This window comes from Echinococcus granulosus, assembly GCF_000524195.1.
Source record: "Echinococcus granulosus chromosome Unknown EG_S00009, whole genome shotgun sequence".
NCBI classification, from domain to species: domain Eukaryota; kingdom Metazoa; phylum Platyhelminthes; class Cestoda; order Cyclophyllidea; family Taeniidae; genus Echinococcus; species Echinococcus granulosus.
This window is the reverse complement of record NW_020170389.1, coordinates 94,098-108,964: the sequence shown is the minus strand read 5'-3', so window position 1 is coordinate 108,964 and position 14,867 is coordinate 94,098. Positions and strand designations below refer to the sequence as shown.

Here is a 14,867-nt window from a genome sequence, read left to right as displayed (position 1 = left end):
CAGAATCAACGGTAATCGTGAATCCCATCTACCATATCCTATGCTATCATGCACCCAAAGTTAGGCGACACTGTATTGAATGCGTTTCATGTGTCAATCGCTTTTCTTATGAAGATTTGCTTGAAACAAAACGTTCTTATCGAAAGTTGGGATATTTTTACGGTCTCCAAATGCCACCTCTATCTCCCTTCTCCGTTGTCTTTTGCTTCAATTCAAGGGATGTTCAAATCTTTTCAATCTCTACTGCATAGAGGAGGGCAAGATCACCTAATTTTTCATTCTGAAAGTACAAAACAGTTTAGTTGGTGTAAATTTCTTGGCCATTGGTTTGGTTTGGAGTCAAGAGGGTATAATCGAATTAATTGGGGTGTAGCTCTGTAACAAGAGTTGGTTGAGTTGGGTCTGGAAGCGGTGGTGTACAGCTGGTATGGAAAATGATTTGCCAGACTGTTGCACCAGCCAAAGATCAGCACAGACAGATGTGCTTGAATAACTTCCTTTTTTCTTCAGACGTTCCCTCGGCTCCATCTGGACCTCTGGAGGCGACAGATGTGAAGGCAGATGAGATTTCCTTGAGCTGGAAGCCGCCGGAAGACAGTGGAGGCGAGCCAGTCACCAACTACGTTCTTGAGAAACGACCCAAAGGCTCTGGCGAGTAAGTGCCTATCCAATTTTCTAATTAACAACATTTCCTCAATCACTTGGTGTCCATTTATTCACATGAACAAAAATCCGGAGGTTTCCTTACTTTTCCCATGATGATGTCACGCATTAACCGAAAATCGTTCTTAAGGTGGCAAAAAGTCAGTGCATTCATCAAGACGCCTAACGCTACTGTTCGTGGACTGGAAGAGGGAGTGGAGTATGAATTTCGGGTGATGGCAGAAAACGCCATGGGACTGAGCGAGCCTCTCACCACGGAGAAGGCTATCAAAGCCAAGCATCCGTTTGGTAAGTTTGGCCATCGATATTAACCAGTTTCTTTCCACATAAGTCATTCACCAGCAAGTCTGTAATGCCATGAAACTAGATCCACCCTCTGGAATGCAAAAGCCAACTGTCGAGGATACCACGGAGCATTCTGTGTCACTTTCGTGGGAGCCACCACGAAAGGGACCGGTAACTGGCTATATCGTGGAGAAGCGGCTAAAGGGCGAGAAAAATTGGGCAAAGTAAACTAGCGTAGTTCATCCATCCTACAAGCAAATTTTTCCCGTGTAATTTTGTCACTTTTCCTTTGACTAGGGCGCATTCAGGAACTATAACCGGTTTGAATACAACCCTTCGGGGTCTGCCCACAGACAAGGAATTCCAATTTCGAGTTGTGCCCATCAATCTTGCAGGACCAGGTGAACCTAGTGAACCGACAGAGAATGTCATAGTTCGAGAACCACCCAGTAAGCACCAAGACTCGACAGTTTGTCTCTTTTCATGAATGAGGATTCAGGCTCGGCTTCGTTTGATTACAGCTGCTCCAAGGATAGGTGATTTGAAGAGGGAGATCAATGCGACACTGGGTGAACCATTCAAGATACATGTGCCCTACACCGGCACACCTCCAGACAACGTGGCTCTCATTAAAGATGGCAAGCCAGTTAGCCTTCCAAGTGGTCGATTCGTATTGGAGGTCACTCCGGACGAAGTAATTATCACTGACTTGAAAGCGGAAAAGGAAGATACTGGTCGCTATGAGGTGGCACTTGAGAATGAGGAGGGCAAGGATCAAGTGGCTCTGCAGGTGAATGTTAAGAGTCCTCCTGATGCTCCTACTGGACCGCTGGAGGTCTCCGACGTCACTGCTGACGGTTGCAGGCTTAAATGGAAACCTCCGAAAGTGAGTGGGATTGAAACTCACAATTCCTACTCCCTTTTATACCTGGCGTTTAAAGATTGTTAATAAAATTTCAGGATAACGGAGGCTCACAAGTCACCAACTACGTTGTGGAGAAGCAGGATCTGCAGACAGGCGAGTGGTTACCGGTGAGCAGCTATGTGCGCGGGACCGAGTTTAATGTATCTAATCTGGATGAGGGCAAGCGCTACAACTTCCGAGTCAAAGCTGTCAATGAAAATGGTGTGAGCGAGCCGCTGGAGTCACAGACACCTATTACAGCTACAAATCCTGTTGGTAGGTTAAATTACTTTGTTTACTTTACCATAAAAGAATAGGAAACTTGGAGGTGCTCCTCTTTGTCTGTATTTTTATTGGCTATCCTCAAGACTCAACCACTGCATTATCGGTTGATATTTTTTTGGAAGATGTTAGCCTACCTTTCACGATTGTGCTATTAATGAGAAGGTTTGTGTTTTTTGCTTTGAATTTAAACGCGATTTCTAAATCATTGCAAGTGCTTAAAGCTTTCACAACTATTTGCATGTGGGGACTGTGAGCGGGTTATTTGCTGCATTTTGCACCATCGATACTTGTTTAGTCTCCAATTACATGGTAAACCACTGACAGTAACGCTTGGCCAAAAATCCGTGCTTTGAATTTACATGAGGCGGAAAGTGTTAAGTGGCAGTCGACATAGAAGACGGATACGGCAAAACAAGTGGTCTTGCATTTCATGTTAGGTATTCGTTAAGAGTATGGAAACATGAGTTTTATGTAGACAAAAGAGGCAATAGTTCCGCATTCATGAATACCATAGAAATGATCGAAGTTTGTGGTTTTGCTAGTCTTTTGGTTCGCCAGTATCACTTGGGTGGCACTTTATATATGCTGACACTCCTTTTAACCTCAAGGTCATTTGAGGAGGCAAATGCGTGTGCTTGTTGTGTATGCCAAACTGCAGCATCCAGACCTGCTCATTAAGCCTTTATCTTCTCGGTCATTCCAATTGGAAATGTAGCGTCTTCGTGATCCTAAACGTTCAGTATTACAAACCAACCTCAATCCCGATCACCAATCAAGTGCTTTTGTATTTGGACGGACCTGGTTGACCGCCTTCAATTCTGCTTTAAGAGCATATTTTTTAGCTGATGCTTCGTTTTCTTATTCAAAAATCAGTCTCTACGTACACGCACGCCCTACTTCGGGACACAATGCAGGTACTCTTAGCACCAGAGTGCGTTGTTTTTATATAGGAATCTTTTAACCGTTTCCATTTGCTTATTAAAACAAAGAATACATTACCCAATGCGCAGACACGTGCATAACTGCAGAAAGTTGGCACATTGCTCTCTTAAACTATATTTACTTGAGTTTAACAACTCAGTGAACAATATCTACTGGCTGACTCTTGTGATTGGTGATTCTAGGTCACGCTTTAAGTGAATAAAGTTATCACTCTTGTCTGGAGGTAGAGTGGTGTTAGATATTTTAGAATGACTAGTCTCGATAAGCGGAGTGGGTTATTTTTGCGTCTGATGTTCAGTTCCGGTTGCAAGCGTTGCTAACCATTTTTTGGAGTTGGCAATTTTGTGTTTACCATCAGTAGCCTATCAGTATACGGTGCTGACTACTGACTTCCATTGCATTCTGGTGACTTTAGTGCCTCCCAGTGCACCAAATGGCCTTGAAGTGGCAGACGTTGATTCAGAGGAGGTCACGCTGACATGGATGAAGCCGAGGAAGGACGGTGGCTCGAAGGTCACTGGCTATGTGGTAGAGTACAAACCGGCTGGCAGTGATGAGTGGATCAAAGCGCCGAGCACGAAGGAAATCACTGCGACTGTCCGTGGCCTATGCAAAGGCGAGAAGTACGTGTTCCGCGTCAGTGCCAAGAATTCGGCTGGTACTGGCGAGCCCAGTCAAGCTACCAGGCCTGTGCTCTGCAAACCCAAATACGGTAATGTCGCGATCACTAGTGCCTATTGATGTGTTGACGTTGGTCACTTTCAAATAAATTCCGCCATTTTTTAGTGTGGGGACTGTTTTTCTTGGCGTCGTAGGCAATGCTGTGTCCTAAAAAGTAAAATGATGGTCACCTGGCGAAAATAATTGCAGTAACCAGGATTGGTTTCGGGCACAATACCTGCTCTTAAAGTCCAAATTTTTTGTCTTGAAATGCTAGTCAAAGTACAATCCATGTGCGATTATTATTGTACCATTTCCACCAAAGATCAAAGCGGGTTTTTTCCAATTAGTGCAAGCATAATGTTGAATGACTGGCCAAATAATTGCATTGTGAAACTGGGAGTTTGAAAATATGTGTTGAAAAGTCCACATGACAATGAGGGCAATCAGAATAAGCAACATGCTTAAAATCGTGACTCTGTAGATGCTCCGGACGCTCCCGGACAGCCTCACGTGGAGGACGTGGACAAGGACCAAGCTACGCTCTGCTGGTCCGCACCCCTTCGTGATGGTGGCTCGAAACTTACAGGCTTCGTAGTGGAGAAGAAGAAATTGGGAGACGATGATTGGAGCAAGGCGGCCGATCTACCTCCATCCGCTACAACGGCAACCATCGAGCAGCTGGAACCTAATGCAGAATACGAATTTCGTGTTCGTGCAGTTAATGCTGCAGGCCCTGGTGAACCATCCCTTCCATCGGAACTCCGTAAAATCGTACCCAAACAAAGTAGGCAGTATCTTTCATTTATCGCACGGATTCACCCTCGGTCTTAGTTTGAATTCGTCTCTTGGATTTTGTTTTGTTTTAGCAAAACCAAATGGTCCAGAGGAGGTTAATGTCAAGAACGTTCTTGCCAACTCCTGTACTGTCGAGTGGACTCCACCGAGATCAGATGGTGGATCTCCAATCACTGGCTATGCAGTGGAAATGTGTGATGAAGCTACGGGTGTTTGGACACCCGTCTCCAGGTCCGTCAAGGGCAACTCTGTGGAGGTTCCCGGACTCACTGAAGGTCATCGCTACAATTTCCGTGTGTCGGCTATTAATGATCTGGGTCGTTCGGAGCCTATGGAAACCCTACTCTCTACCCTTGCTAAAAACCCGTTCGGTATGTAACTGCCTCCCTTACTTCAAGCCGTTTTGTTTCAAAGAAAGAGTAAATTTGACATCTTTAATGTGTTCAGATAATCCTGATTCTCCCCAGTCCGTGAAAATTGACGATTACGACAGAGATTCCGTGGTTCTCTCCTGGAAACCACCAGATAGTGATGGAGGTAACCCAATAAAGGGCTACATCGTGGAGAAACGCACACCCAAGGGTCAATGGGTCAGGGCGACGGCTGGAATTATACCTGACACAACTGCATCTTTGACAGGTCTTGAACCCGGACGCGAGTATGAATTCCGTGTCGCTGCTGTCAATGAAGGTGGTCCTGGAGACTTCTCAAGACCTACTATGCCTCATCTCATGCGTGATAAGATCGGTAGGTCTTGTGTCTAATGTATCACCTAGGGTACTCCCGAGATGGGTTTACTGTAAGTTTTTGTAGGCACTGGATGACTACTGACACTGAAGTAATGGAGGATCAACTGATTTATGCGATGCTGTCAGTGGTAAAAACATGTTTCATTTTCCAACACAGCTCCTACCCTATGTTGAGTGTTGTTCTCGTGACTCTGGTTGATTTCCCGTCTGAGATCTAAACAATCGCCTGTGAATCGAATATAACCATGATCGAGAAAGGGAGACCATGCACTGGTGCTCTGGTACACATAGAGAGGACCTCTAACCTCCTGAAGGTTTCATTGGGTCTGTTCGTATGTTTCGGTTTGCGGAAGTTGTTTGTTGAATGTCGTCTGGGGTTGAGAGAAAATTTATCAGAAAGAAGTAGATGGAACGATATGGTGTAATGAAGAATTTCCTTTTAATTAAAGCTCCTGCGGGATCTCCGGATAGCTTGAACGTGGACAAGGTGAACAAGAATGGCGCAAAGCTGTCGTGGAAGAAGCCTCGCAATGACGGTGGCTCACCAGTCACGGGCTATGTGGTGGAGAAGCTGGACGAGAAGGGTGAATGGACCCCAGTGAAACAGACCACAGAATTAGAGGCCTTCATACCGATGAAAGAGGGTGAGAAAACTCAATTCCGTGTTCGAGCTGTTAATGAGGAAGGTGAGGGTGAGCCCAGTCGTCCAACACCCCCAGTCACCGCAGAAGATCAACCGATGGCTCCACGCATTGCCACTCCAGCAGATGGACTTATTGACAGTCCACGCTCTGGTATTGGTGGTTTGAAAGACATTACAGTCAGGGTGAGTTTCTTGCTTCCAACGCTACTTACCAGCTTTATATTGTGCCCTAATTTGACTGCTTTTTCCAGGCCGGTCAAGAAATTCGGCTGCCTGTGACTTGGTTTGGCAGTCCCACTCCTGTTGCTAACTGGACTCACAATGACAAGCCCATCAAACCAGATGGTCTCCATGTTAAAGCCACGACTGAGGATGCGCCTCATTCTGCAAAACCACTCCTTGGCGGCCATCTGGAAGAAGAACCAGCTGGAACTTCTGTTCTTATTATTCAAAAAGCAAAGCGTGAGGACTCTGGCACCTATGGAGTCACTATTGAAAACCCCCTTGGACAGACGCGCAGCTCTTGCTCGGTCATCGTACTAGGTTGGTGAAATGTGTGTTGAAACAAGTGCTTTGTATAAATGCCTCGTCTAAGTGTGGATTATTATGCCCTGTAGATGCTCCTTCTGCACCTGGAGGTCCTTTGGAAGCAGCAGACATCAAATCGGATGAGATAACGCTTAAATGGAAACCACCTGAAGATGACGGTGGTGAACCGGTTAAGAATTACATTTTGGAGAAACGAGTTACTGGCACTGACAAGTAAAAATGCGACTATCTTCAGTCCTCCTCATTATTCTTTCACTTGCTAAAAATGAGCGTTTTGTTTTATAGCTGGCAGAAGGTTAGTGCCTTCCTCAACTCACCAGAAGCGACCGTTCGTAATCTGGAAGAAGGAACGCCCTACGAGTTCCGTGTTATGGCGGAGAACTCGTACGGAGTTAGTGAGCCACTGATGACAACTGGTAGCATTAAGCCAAAGCATCCCTTCAGTGAGTTTTTTCCTGTTTTGTTTTGGGCTGCGTGGATAGGCTAAGTTATTAAAACGCTCAAAAAACTGCTTTCAGACCCACCTTCCGGTATGTCGGAACCATATGTCGAGGATACGACAGATGACAGTGTCACTCTATCCTGGGATACTCCCACACGTGGTCCAGTGTCTGGCTACATTGTTGAGAAGAAACCGAAAGGTTCCCGTGAATGGACCAAGTGAGTTCTGGCACCTATCTTCCCAGTGTTCCCCTTGCCTGCAAGTGCGTAAATGGGCGGCTCAGAAGATTACACAGAGACCGGCGGACTAGTAATATGAGCAAGATGAGTAAAAATTTCAAGGCCGTAAACTGCAAAGTGGGAATGCGGATCATACGCTCAAGGTGTATCACAAATTGGATGTCTACGCATCTCATCAATTTGAGTGGAGAATACTTGACAGCTCGATAGTAAATAGTGCTTTATTGGTGGGTCCGTCGAGTGGGACTTAAGGTTGAAATCGGTCCTACTGCGGGTACACTGATAAAGCAGGTGGCATTTCATGGCTTTTAAAAGATGTGTTTGGGGAACTGGAGGCCTTACTCACTTCCGGCTTCTACTAGTGAGTGCATTTTCAACACTGAAAACGTTTATTTGAGCAATTTTTTTAGTTTATTGGGCTTGCGGTAGTCAAAGAACAAGTGGTAAATTACCAAGTCTAACTTCTGAAATACTAAAACTTCTCATATCGTTGTGTCAGTGCGAATTATTGAATTCAATGAGTTGTTAAACCCAAATGGTATTTGCAGAGCCAATCTGGGCAATGTGACCGGCAACTCCTACACCGTGAAGGGTCTGCCCACAGGCAAGGAGTTCGAGTTCCGTGTAGTGCCTTACAACGCTGCAGGTAATGGTGAACCAAGTGATTCCACCGGTCTTATCAAAGTACAGAAGCCTGTAGAGGCACCGAAAATCTCCTACGATGCACCCACCGAAGTCAATACGGTCTTGGGTCAACCGCTCAAAATCCGTATTCCGTTCACTGGCTCTCCCCCTACCGATGTTGAACTGGTTAAGGTATGTGTCTCTTAGTCGGAGCACATAGAACTGCAAGACTCCTTTTTTCTGTAAAGGGATAATAAAGTTTGCAAGTCCGGATGAAACATGTGTGGTCACACACTTTGTATGCCACTTGCTTCCCTTGGAAACATTCACTTAAAGCAGTGCTGGATGCACTGTACCTTCATATTCTGGCCATATAATACTGTGTTCCAAGCAATGTTATGGGTGGTTTTCTAGGTAATTTTGCAATTTGCTTACGCTTGCTCTGGCTCCAGTGAGATTGGTGTTGATGTCTGCCTACTGATGCCGTCAATGCACCACTTGTCCCCAGAGACGTTAAAGAGCAGTTAAGTCGGGAAGCCTTTTTATTGTAAATGTGTACGATAGCCGGGAGACTGATGGCACAAGTGGAAGTGAAGTTGTGGAAGTCTAAACTGACATTATCTCATGAATGGAGGATTTGAAAAGTACTACTTATAGAGCCTATAATGGAAGGTGTTGGATCAACTTTTAATTTCATTATTTAAAGGATGGGAAGCCAGTGTCCATACCGAATAACCATCTCAACGTGGAGATCACACCTGACGAAGTTATCATAACTGCTCCTACCTCGGAGAAGGCTGATACAGGTGTCTATGACGTCAAAGTAGCCAATGAAAAGGGCTCTGACCACAGACCAATCAAAATCAACGTCCTTTGTCCACCGGATCCACCAGTAGGCCCGTTGGATATTAAAGAAGTCACTGCGAACTCGTGCAAACTGTCATGGCAACCACCGGCTGTAAGTACCCCTTAGGGTGTTTATCCAGTAGGCGTATGAAGTACTTGAGGCTGGTTCTACCTAGTACGAACAAATGCACAAAGTGCGGAAATCACACTTGATCTATCTCTTGCATACTTCAGTAACCTACAATTTGACCTGGAATACCGGATTTGTTGATGTCATTTGGGTCAGTAATTCTAACGAGAGTACCAACTTTCTGCTAGGCTACGTATGGATCGCCAGTGACGAATTACGTCGTAGAGAAGCAGGATGTTGCAACTGGTGAGTGGACACCAGTAAGCAAGTTTGTGCGTCAGCCAGAATATGAGGTCACATCGTTGGATGAGGGTAAAAAGTACAAATTCCGTGTTTCGGCGGTGAATGACTATGGTGTCAGTGAACCCCTGGAAGCCGATCGTGCCATCACTGCGGTCGATGAAGCCGGTGAGTACGGATTTTCACTACGGTCATAGAGCCTTGAACTTGTGGATATTAACTAGTGTGATCAAATAGTATCGGGAAAGTACGGACCATTGAGCGATTAGAGGTGGAGGTCTTGCTTAAATAGGACAATATGATCAGAAATTACCGGAAATTAGTCATGTACTGCACCAAGTACACTTAACTGACGAATGTACGAGTATATCAAGGGGGAATTTTGTCTCCGATGGACAAATTAAAGAGGGAAGCCATTTCCATTGTCTAAAACCAGTAAATTTGAAGTCCAACCATATTCCAAATATTTTATAATGGCAATATTTTGCTATTTTCTTCATAATTTTCAAGTCATTAATGGCTAATCTGCGAGGCGCAAACTAATACCTTTTTAACTTGCAGTCGCACCGGACGCTCCACAAAACGTGGACGTCACCGATGTTACGGAGGACAGCGTCTCCCTGGAGTGGACGAAACCACGTGGAACTGGTAGCAAGCGCCCCACGGGTTACGTCATTGAATACAAAACATCGGACGGTGAATGGACTAGAGCACCTGTTGGACAAATTAAGGGGACTTCTGCTACTGGTAGGTCCTTGCAAACAGTAACACCTCTCTATTTGTCAATCTCTCCAAACATCCTGCGATCCGTCTATCCGTTTCATCATTTTTTACTCCAATTATCTACCTACACATCTGTCCTTTCAGATTTGTACGTTTATTCGCTCCTCAATTTTCGATCCGCTTATCCACTTCATCATACGCTCATCCATCCATCCGTCCATCCATCCATCTTAACCGCTTATTCATCTATTCTTCCACTCAGATAACGATATCCTTCCCTATCAATCTCTAACCATCTTCGTTTTGCCCATTCACCTGTCGTTCCGCTTGTTCCGACCCACATCCAAGTATTCGTCTACATTTTTATTCATTCCGCATCTACATTTCAGCCACCTCTGATCTGTCTCCAATTCACCCATTCTTCCTCCCATTCATCCATTGTGTTTGTCCATTACATCAGGCGCTAGATTGAATATACCTTTTGGACTATTTAGTAAGCGGCTTGGAGAAGGGCAAACGCTACGCCTTCCGCGTATCCGCCAAAAACGACGCTGGTATTGGTGAACCCAGTCGTCCGACCCAGACTGTTGAATGCAAACCGAAGTACAGTAAGTGATGAAATAAATTTTACCGTAATTAATTAATTCGTGAGGATCAGATAGCTGTAAGCCCTAAATTTGGAAGTCTAACGGCAAAGATAACTGGTAATCAGCGGTTTGAACAAATAACGCATGCGAATTTTAGCAACCTCCGGAAGCACCAGCATGCCAGCAGTTGACAGCGTTGGTCGCGACTTTGTCAATCTCTCTTGGACTCCGCCTAAACGAGATGGTGGTTCGCGCATAACTGGCTACGTTGTGGAGAAGCGTCCTCGTGGTTCTTCGGACTGGGTCCCCGCCACCGCCTCTCCAATTATCGGAACCTCGGCGAACATTAGTGGGCTGCCGACTGGTGAGGAATTCGAGTTCCGTGTTGTTCCAGTCAACGCTGCTGGTAAAGGCGAGCCCAGTCCCGCTACTCCGATGACTAAAATTGAGGACAAACGTGGTGAGTACTCCATTCCTTCTATCAAGCATTTGTGTACGGCGTTCGAATGAGTGCTGAAGTTCTTTGACTTGATCGACTTTAGCCAGGGCAGCGGCCGACTTTATTACCAAGTTGACACCAGCATCAGCGGGTGTCGGAGGTACAGCAGAGTTTATGGTCCAAGTTGATGGCAATCCTGCACCAAAAGTCCGCTGGCTTCGCAACGGTATGGAGCTGAACCCGTCCAGCCGAGTAAAGATCACCGGACCCGATAATGATGGCATGGCACGCCTGGTTCTGGAGGACCTCAATGAGCACGACGGTGGTGACATCACCTGTGAACTGGTAACACCTGTCAATCGAATCTCGTGTTCTGCGCCCCTAGATGTCTTTGGTGCACCACGCGTCCAAGACGAGGTGCCGGAGCGAACTGCAGAGGAGGGCGATCTGGTCAAATTTAAGGTGCCATACACTGCTAAGGGCAATATCTCCCTCAAACTGCGCAAGGATGGTCGTGATGTGCCCGAGTCAAGCACTGTCAAACTCATGGACCTGGATGGTGTGGCTTCCGTCCAATTTAAAGGTAGGTGATCTTCTATTTTATCACAAGTGCAGTGGCATTTTGCACGTGTTTCCAGGGTATTTGGGTTTCAAATGAAAATTAGGATGCCAGTACGTAGCCGACCGAATTTATCATTGTGAGCACCATCACAATCATATTCTTTGATTCATTAAAAATTCTTTAATTTCAGACGTCGATCGCGATATGGCTGGCAAATACACCCTGGATATATCCAATGAAAGTGGAACGACCTCGGTACCGATTGTTCTGAAAGTCCTTGGTGAGTTTTGCATTCATCCAAATAAGTGGCCATCAAATACTACAAAGGCACAAGGTAACTAAATAAGTTCATATCGGTTCCATCATATCCTAGAGGGAAAAACTTCGCACAGGTCAGTTTCTTGGAATGAAGAAGACTTGTGTTGTTCTGATGGAGTAAAATGGGGCCTTATTCCCACTGTTTAACTGATATTGACTATATTGGCGGCAAGTCTTCGAGTTGTATAGAAGGAAAACGCATTCTGTATCCCGTTGAATGGGTGGCATCTTTGTCTATAGCGTGGAATTTCTAATCCTTCTTCACGTAGGGGAACCTGACTTGTGTCAAGGACCACTGCAGGTTACCGACACGACGCCCTTCAGCACTCGTCTCTCGTGGAAACCACCACGTAACGACGGCGGTTCTAAGGTGACGCATTATGTAGTGGAGCGGCAGGAGGTTGGCAAGGATAACTGGGTCATGGTCCAATCAGCTTGTACTTCACCCACCTCAGAGATTCAGGGTCTCACAGATGGTGCTAGCTACCACTTTCGCGTTGCACCTGTCAACGATGTTGGTCAGGGACCCTGGCTCACTACAACCACTCCGATTGTTGCCAAGTATCCATTCGGTGAGTGCACGATTTCATTTTGTCTGGATCTCGAGTGAACTAAAAAGTGCTCGAACTATTCCTGAATACACCAAAAACATACCATTTTAAAATTTAATTTATTTCCAAGTTGTGAAAGAATTATGAGGGAGGCATTGTTCTGGCACTCTCTTTCAGATAAGCCCTCAGCACCAGGTCCGGTTTCGGTCTCTGATGTGGGATCGAACTTTGTCAATCTTACGTGGTCGCGTCCACCCAACGATGGTGGTGGTCGGCTCCTCGGCTACTTTATCGAGAAGCGTGAAGCTGGTGCACCCAATTGGACCCGAGTGAACGTTAAACCCATCCAAACCCTCTCCTACAACATACCAAACCTCATTGAGGACAAGTCCTACGAGTTCCGCGTGTTCGCTGTCAATGATGCTGGTGAAAGTCCACCCTCCATTATTGGCAGTCCGATTCTTGTCAAGGATCCGTTGAGTGAGGGTTCAGAAATTTCTCTTCGATAATTGTATTTGGATCTACGGTGATCCAATGCTTGTATTTTTCCATTCTACCTAGGCTGCGCTACTCCACAGCTGCTGCGATCGTTGAAACCTATCACTGTCAACGAGGGACGTGATGTGGAATTCGAAATTGAGGTGGACTGTTCATCGCCTTACGAGGTGACGTGGTACAAGGGCGATCGTGAACTTGTACCATCCCATAGGATTGACATGTCCCGAGAGGGTCGCATGTGCACTCTAACGATTGCAAATTGTCAAGGCGAGGATACTGACGACTACAGTGTGAGGGTCTCTAATCGTGGTGGCACAAAATACAGTCGTGCTTCACTTGCTGTCAACAGTAAGTGCTCGGATGTAAATTTATGCCTTTTGTCCGTTTGATATGAGAACATTCGATAAGGATGAAAATTGGTGCAAGCCTTTTAATACCTTTACAAATTAACTAGAAAATTCACTATTATCGTTGGCAATACTTTTCTTCCCCAGCCAAACCCCAAATTAATCTACCAAGCCGCTGGCACGAGCCAACGGACTGGGAGCGTGGTGATACTATCCAAATTAAAGCCCCCTTCGTGGGTTACCCAACACCTCGTGCTACCTGGAAACTAAATGGAAAGGAGTTGCACGAGGGGAAGAATGCGCAGATGGAGATGAAACGTCGCCACGCCATCCTTACTCTCTCCAATGTGAATGAGAACACTACCGGCAAGGTGGAACTGATTCTGGAGAACTCTATGGGCAGCGACTCTGCCACCATCGATCTACGTGTCCACGACCGACCTCCGCCACCCTACGACGTTAATGTAGAGGGCACTTCTGACGGATGCGCCCTACTCTCCTGGAAGATGCCTCCAGACTCGGGATACGTCTCTGAGTACATAATCGAGCGAGCAGAGATGCCGGGTGATAACTGGATCCGTGCTGGTATCAGCCGGTAGGACTAATTTCTCTAGCATCACTCCTTCTTGTCTGTTTCCGTAAGTGTTAATCAATTTTTTGCGTTGCAGCTTCTCCACCTACAACTGCGAAGGTCTACAAAATGGCCATGAGTATCGATTCCGCGTCTTTGCTGACAACCTCCACGGTCGCAGCGATCCCAGTGAGCCCTCCGAACCGGTTTTGATTAAGCCCGAGGAGAAGGCACGCAATAAACAGAGGCGGAGACTTGGTGATGGTGAACCCAGGGGCTCCTACGATGGTCCACCAATTACCGATTATGACAGATTCTGTGAGTTGCGTTTCTTGAGTTGTGCGTTTTCGGTTACTGACCTAACTTTCATGAAGCTTCATTGACATTTTCAAATTCTGTGCACTGTGTTGCGGTACCTCAGTTACGTCCGATGATGTTTTGGGATTATACATCTGGAAGGCGGGAAGACTAGTGGTTAGGTGGCTTGAGTGGGAGTTCAACATTATTGTCTTGGAACTTGGACCACAGAAAAGTGGGACGACATAGGTAGTTGACTATGCAAACAAACAGCTTATTGTTTCTCGGTGTTGTTCTCAGTTGTCACTCCTCTACGCCACACGTAGCACTATTCCACGCTCTTAGCTTCTGTGGTTGAAATCAGCACGTACTCTGTTTCCGGATGTCTTCTTTCCACTTTTCAACTTTCCGCTCACTTTAAGGGACATTTCCCTATTTTCAGATGAAGGTCTGTGGCGCAAAGGAGCTCCTCTACCGACCAACTTCAACTCCGGAAATATCTATGATTATTACAACATTCTTGAGGAAATCGGCACGTAAGTGTCTCCTCTGCATTTCCTTTCTCCTAACAGGTGCAGTTGTTGTGCCCACAATATCTAGACTATATCAAGACCCTTCAGACCTGATCATCTACACCACTTTTAATGGAGAAATAGCATTTGGAAATGCCTTAAGGCCTTTTGGGAATTACTATTCATAAGAATTAGTTTTCGGTCGGATCAGAACGAAATGTTTAATCAATTAATCATTGTTTAAAATTTTAGCGGCTCCTTTGGAGTTGTACATCGGGCTAAAGAAAAGGCGACGGGACGCACCTACGTGGCTAAATTCGTGCCCACATCTACAGAAGCGGAGCGAAATGCCGTGAACAATGAGGCGAACATAATGAAACAGTTAAACCACCCGAAACTGTTGCACCTTCACGAGGTCTTCTCTGAACCTAACGAAACTGCTCTGGTCCTTGAATTGTACGTC

General features: G+C 45.8%; 1 protein-coding gene across 1 annotated transcript in view; it reads left to right on the top strand. All coding sequences in view use genetic code 11, as the record gives it.

Moving 5' to 3' along the window:
• Positions 1-14,867, top strand: part of EGR_02049 (Titin) — a gene marked incomplete at both ends in the record, with an annotated part of 34,727 nt that overhangs the window by 14,422 nt on the left and 5,438 nt on the right. The window contains 30 exons of the mRNA XM_024491298.1: positions 511-655; positions 794-951; positions 1,031-1,172; positions 1,246-1,397; positions 1,470-1,834; positions 1,909-2,128; positions 3,495-3,791; positions 4,224-4,526; positions 4,609-4,908; positions 4,985-5,284; positions 5,736-6,112; positions 6,181-6,472; positions 6,547-6,691; positions 6,764-6,921; positions 6,997-7,138; positions 7,708-7,975; positions 8,490-8,741; positions 8,948-9,167; positions 9,561-9,746; positions 10,217-10,330; positions 10,467-10,769; positions 10,852-11,331; positions 11,501-11,590; positions 11,898-12,200; positions 12,357-12,659; positions 12,741-13,025; positions 13,172-13,619; positions 13,693-13,913; positions 14,335-14,428; positions 14,657-14,860. Of these exons, the coding sequence (XP_024354151.1) occupies positions 511-655; positions 794-951; positions 1,031-1,172; positions 1,246-1,397; positions 1,470-1,834; positions 1,909-2,128; positions 3,495-3,791; positions 4,224-4,526; positions 4,609-4,908; positions 4,985-5,284; positions 5,736-6,112; positions 6,181-6,472; positions 6,547-6,691; positions 6,764-6,921; positions 6,997-7,138; positions 7,708-7,975; positions 8,490-8,741; positions 8,948-9,167; positions 9,561-9,746; positions 10,217-10,330; positions 10,467-10,769; positions 10,852-11,331; positions 11,501-11,590; positions 11,898-12,200; positions 12,357-12,659; positions 12,741-13,025; positions 13,172-13,619; positions 13,693-13,913; positions 14,335-14,428; positions 14,657-14,860 (7,267 nt within the window). The remainder of the gene's footprint in view (positions 1-510; positions 656-793; positions 952-1,030; positions 1,173-1,245; positions 1,398-1,469; positions 1,835-1,908; positions 2,129-3,494; positions 3,792-4,223; positions 4,527-4,608; positions 4,909-4,984; positions 5,285-5,735; positions 6,113-6,180; positions 6,473-6,546; positions 6,692-6,763; positions 6,922-6,996; positions 7,139-7,707; positions 7,976-8,489; positions 8,742-8,947; positions 9,168-9,560; positions 9,747-10,216; positions 10,331-10,466; positions 10,770-10,851; positions 11,332-11,500; positions 11,591-11,897; positions 12,201-12,356; positions 12,660-12,740; positions 13,026-13,171; positions 13,620-13,692; positions 13,914-14,334; positions 14,429-14,656; positions 14,861-14,867) is intronic.